At 36.7% G+C, this 5000-nt stretch overlaps 1 protein-coding gene across 1 annotated transcript in view; it reads left to right on the forward strand.

The window, feature by feature from the left end:
- LOC137982950 (gamma-tubulin complex component 3 homolog) overlaps nucleotides 1-5000 on the forward strand; it is a 117754-nt gene that overhangs the window by 28703 nt on the left and 84051 nt on the right. The window contains exon 8 of the mRNA XM_068830117.1: nucleotides 1766-1996. Coding sequence (XP_068686218.1) covers nucleotides 1766-1996 — 231 coding nt within the window. The remainder of the gene's footprint in view (nucleotides 1-1765; nucleotides 1997-5000) is intronic.

Below are 5000 nucleotides of genomic sequence, written 5' to 3' on the forward strand. Positions count from 1 at the left end.
TTTTGTTCTTAGGTGTGAACAACAGTGTTGCATTCCGAGGGTTCGGCCATCACATTGAACAGCGTGCGCTGCGGCTATTGGTATCCATGGTAATGGTTAATAAAAAAGTTAGGTTGACCATACAAAAAGTCAACAGTTGACCAAATAAAAAGTTAGCTTGACCACATAAAATTTCAAAGAGACCACATAAAAAGTTAACTTGATCACATAAAAAGTCTATAAGTAAGCAATATTGACTAGTGCTGTGCCCCATACTTCGGGACACAAATTTTGGGCCAAAAGTAGAGAATTTACTGTACATGCGTCCATCGTTATATGAGCAAAGCGTGTTCTTCTTTCGCTGCCTTTTTTGAGCACCGTTTCCGTCAGACAATGTTGAAAGTAACATGCGAGCGATCGATGAACGGATCTTGATTTTGGAGACCGTGAAAAATCAACATTGTAATGGGGCAAAAGTGGACATTGTCCCAACACTTTTGACCAGGATTGTCTGAGAAAAGAATTTCTTGATAATTGGTCTCAAGGCGAGCTAGGTTCATTGAATTTAATTAGAGAACTGCACCAGTGTAGAGGTAGTGTGAGGAAGGGTTAGAAGGATTGTGAAAACGGTGGGTTGTGTTACAGTGAGCAGTCAACAGATATTTAGGTACAGGGTGTATAGAAAAATACTGTACAAAGAACATAATAACTCTTTCTTTTCTATTCATACAAGCACCTTTTTGCTTTAAATGAGCACCGGGTGTGTATTTTTCAACATTTCTCACCCTAAAAACAGCAAAGATCAAAGTAGATGTTAGCTTAGATGTTAGGGCCGAGAAATGTTGAAAAGTGCATTAAGTTTTTTTGAACACATGTGAATGCAAGACTGCAAAACGATTGGTTCGTGCCATTCAACAAGCAGCAACTTGTTGAGTCATGGAATAGAACTCCTCTCCATTTCGTTTAACATTGTTCAACATGTTGAAGAGTCTATTTCAACATTCAACACAGTGCCTGACACACTTTCAACATTTGTTGTACATGAGCTGCAACACTAAATTTTGTTGATCAACAATAATTGTTGAACTGTCACCAGCTTATGTTTTTGATTTCATGGTCTGCCATTAAGCACCTTCAAAATGGACCTATTGGATCATGGAGGGGTGGATCTAGGGAAAATTGACATCATTTACTCACTACACTGTAGCTTAAAATCTCAACGAGTAAAGGCAGCTTATTTATATATGATAATAAAATATGCAAAACACTGGTTTACAAAGTCTGAAAGCCCAAAACTCTAGTTCTGCATATTAATTCAGCGGTGTATACATGCATTGCATTCTTAAACTTAGTGAGTCTTTGATGTAATTTTCTCCTTGATCCAGGTCTCTCAAGAAGTTAGTTTAAATAAACAGGTGGCTTTTGAAATCAAGGCTTAAAACTTGGGTCACTAATGAGTGTTTTGTTAACACAGTTTTTGAAATCCAAAGAAAAAGAAGAATTGAATTTTTGGTCAAGTAGCACTTCAACCGATGCATACAGTGTGTACTGTACATGTAACTAAACTGGCCTTAAAGGACCATAATACACACTTTTTCAAATTTCCCCGCATGCAAGATTGAAAGTTTGTCTCTTGCAACAGAAACTGTAAATACATGTAGGCATTTTTTTTGCCATGAAACGTAAAGGAAGAAGTGTGTGTTCATGATAAGAAGGTCATGGGTAGAAAAACACTTAAGGGGATGTCTGTTTCTGAGATAATTGAGTTTGTACTCTCTTCTTGCAGGAGACAAAGCCATGGGGTTGGTAGGGCAAAGCTTTTGTGCTGCACTGCAACAGGAGCTTACAGAGTACTACAGACTATTAGCTGTCCTGGAAGGGCAACAGCAATTGGGGGATGCTGGATTTGTGGGCGAGGGAGCAAGTGGAAGTTTGACTCTGCGCCGACTGATGGTGTGGACCTTTGATCCATTGATAAGACTACAGACTCTTGCTGCACTAGTTGATGCATGCAAAGGTGAAACACTGTAAAAATTAGTTCATTTATTTTTCATACCATTGAAACAGTTTTATTTATCTACACCTAATGCAATAAGATGATTCTTTTGTGACGACACGTTAATTGATGTGTGAGCATGTGGCGATGAACATAGTACAAATGTATTTGGTGAATCAAAGTCAACATTTTGAAACTACCAAAAGAAAGTGTACTCACTTAAGCTCTAAATTCAGTATGAAGAATGATTTCTTTGACACCAGAATATGTCAAAAACCCTGTGCATGTCATTCTGCATGGTCTTTACCATCACATCTGCGTTATTTCTCTGGCATGGCTCCCTGCAGTCAAAGTTTTCAAGGATTGATATTTCTCATTTGATAGCATTTCACTATCCACGGCATAGAAATTTGACACAGTTTACAATAATGCAATACAGTACTGTGCAAAAAGAATGCAAACGAATTTTGGCCCAATTCAGTTATTGTTCTCTCTGGAAATTTCAGCAAAATTTCATCGAAATTTCGGGGGAAGAAGTGTGAATTATCTGTCGAAAGTTCAAAGAAATTGAGCCGCATCAAAGTTCGAATACAGGATGCAAATTTACTAATCTGACAACAAAATTTCGGTTGGAGTTCGTACGTACTGAAACGAAAATTCAAGAACCTAATCGAAATATTGTAATCTTGAAACTGAAATTTCGTAAAAGTGTTGGTTAGCCTTTTGCATTTTAACAAGACGCTCTATAAAAGTGTACACTGGGTTGCCTGTGGTACGTGTTACACAAAAACAGAAGGCACTAAATTGGGTGCAGGTATTGAACTGCAGGGTTCCAGTTAATTTTTTTCAAGTGGGGGGTCATTAAGACCATTTGAGGGTCACCCACGTGTCACGCCAGCAGAGGCCCTTTGGCTCACACGTTCACGCCTTTAATTATTTTGTAATATCCTGTCCCACTTTGAAATCTTTTAGTTTTTTAAGCTTTGGTAATAAATTCAGTTTAAAGATAACAAACACGCTCTTGAGTAAAGGTGCATGTGATCACCATGTGTCAACTGAATGAACTACAGGAAAGAATGTGAATTGTGCATTGTTTTCAGAGTAAAACAATGTATTTTTTACCCAAGAAACTTCCGTCTTTTGTTTTTTAATTTTGTTGTAATATTTAACTGAATATTTACATTTCATCTGTTGGGTCAGGAAGCCTTCTTTGTTGGGTTCCTGAGAAACGTATCTATTGTGACTTCAGGGTGAACTATTTAATTACACAATCGCGAGGTTGAGCGGCCATGTTGAACATCTGGGTTTACCTTGGTGTAAGAACCTGTGAAAATTTTTCTTTGTTTTGTTAGCTCGTGGTAGGGTTTGTTTGATGTTTTTTTACTCTTTTGTTTTCCTTTGTGTTACGTCACCTGTGAGTTTCACAGGTTTTTACACCGAGGATGAGCCAAACATCTATGCGATACAAAAGCAGACTTGCAAATCATCGCAAATCACAAATCAAGCACAAAAGCAGGAGAAATGGTTAATACATGAAGTTTGTTACTTATCTGAATGTTTTTGTGTGAGAATAAAGTGATTTATTGCCACGCAAATGATATAATTTCATGACACTCAAAACTCGCAAAAAGCGTGAGTTTCATGTAAACAATCATTGCATTAGTAAGTGATAGCAATAAATTGGATTAACCAGGATGTTAAAGAAATATTGTTGCCTTACCAAGTAAACTTCATTTTACACTACAATGACAAAATCATTTGTCTGAGAAATAAAATTCCTGTCTCCTAGCGTATCACATTTCAACACACATATGCAAATTTGTCAACTCATTTTCACCGCGTCCTGATTCCCGCAAAATTTTGCTTCTTTCAAATATCAACAAAAATATTATTTCTTGTCAAGCGTTCCATCTTTTATGTTCAAATAACTGCTAAAATAAAGAATTTTTAACGATCTATCCGTATTCCGTAGATATTTATTTGCTAAAAATAGCAACGCACGCAACAAATCTAGTCACATTTACTGCTTCGTTGAATTTCCATGCTTAACACAGGAACTTTTAGTTATTGTGAAAATCTTTCTCTATTCGTTAGCAATCACCCTTTCAGGGAAATCGACCGGTCTGCGAATATCTTATGAGTTTTTTTCAATGGGATGTCAAAAAGCCAAGTAGATGTTAGGCATAATCGGGCAAGTTCAGGCGATCAAGTTGTGCGTGTGACCGGTTATAAATATTTTTTCACAAAATGTTCCTTCATCGTCAAGTACATGTATATAGCTTATTCTATGCAAAAAGTAGGTTCTGGAGGTAATTTTGAGAGTGGGAATCACGAGGCATGGTAAATTAATTAAGTTAACACAACAGAAAGACGCCAACCTGACATTTTGACAAAATGCTTTACAATTGCCATAAAAACTAACCAGTTACATTGTAAGCTCACACATTACAAAACATGATGTCATAAAGGCCACCTTTTCCAGCGACAGATTTTTTGAAACAAACAACATATTTGCTATTAGAGTCAATCTTTCTTTCAAAAAATTTTTGGCTGTCACGTTTCATATTAATTTTACCTGAAAACTGCATGTGCAGAGATCACTGATCCACTTAAGGTGTTCGATTCATTCTCTGTCTTTGTTGAACCCATAAGTTACCAGATAATTTTCCATTTGGTTTCAGTGTTCTACATAACAGCACACTTGGTAAAATATTAGAAATTCAGCTCACTTTGATTTTGGCTTGACAGGCGATAGTTGTTGTCGAAGTCCATTACTCCTCGCTTTTATGATTTTCACCCCCTGTCTTATTTATCCAAGTGACGTTCCATTCTTGAGCTCCGTAAGGGTATATTTTGTTTAAAGATGCATTTCAAGCGATTTCCTTTCCTTTATTCAATTGTCAATAAAAAGATATAACAGTGTAATGCCCTCCCTTGTCGTTTTGATTGATTACAATTAAGAAGTCAAACTTCAAAGTTAACTTCGACGCTTAAAAGGTCACTTTTCTTCTCGCATCAAGTCCTT

Source organism: Montipora foliosa, chromosome 13 (assembly GCF_036669935.1).
Source record: "Montipora foliosa isolate CH-2021 chromosome 13, ASM3666993v2, whole genome shotgun sequence".
NCBI classification, from domain to species: Eukaryota; Metazoa; Cnidaria; class Anthozoa; order Scleractinia; family Acroporidae; genus Montipora; species Montipora foliosa.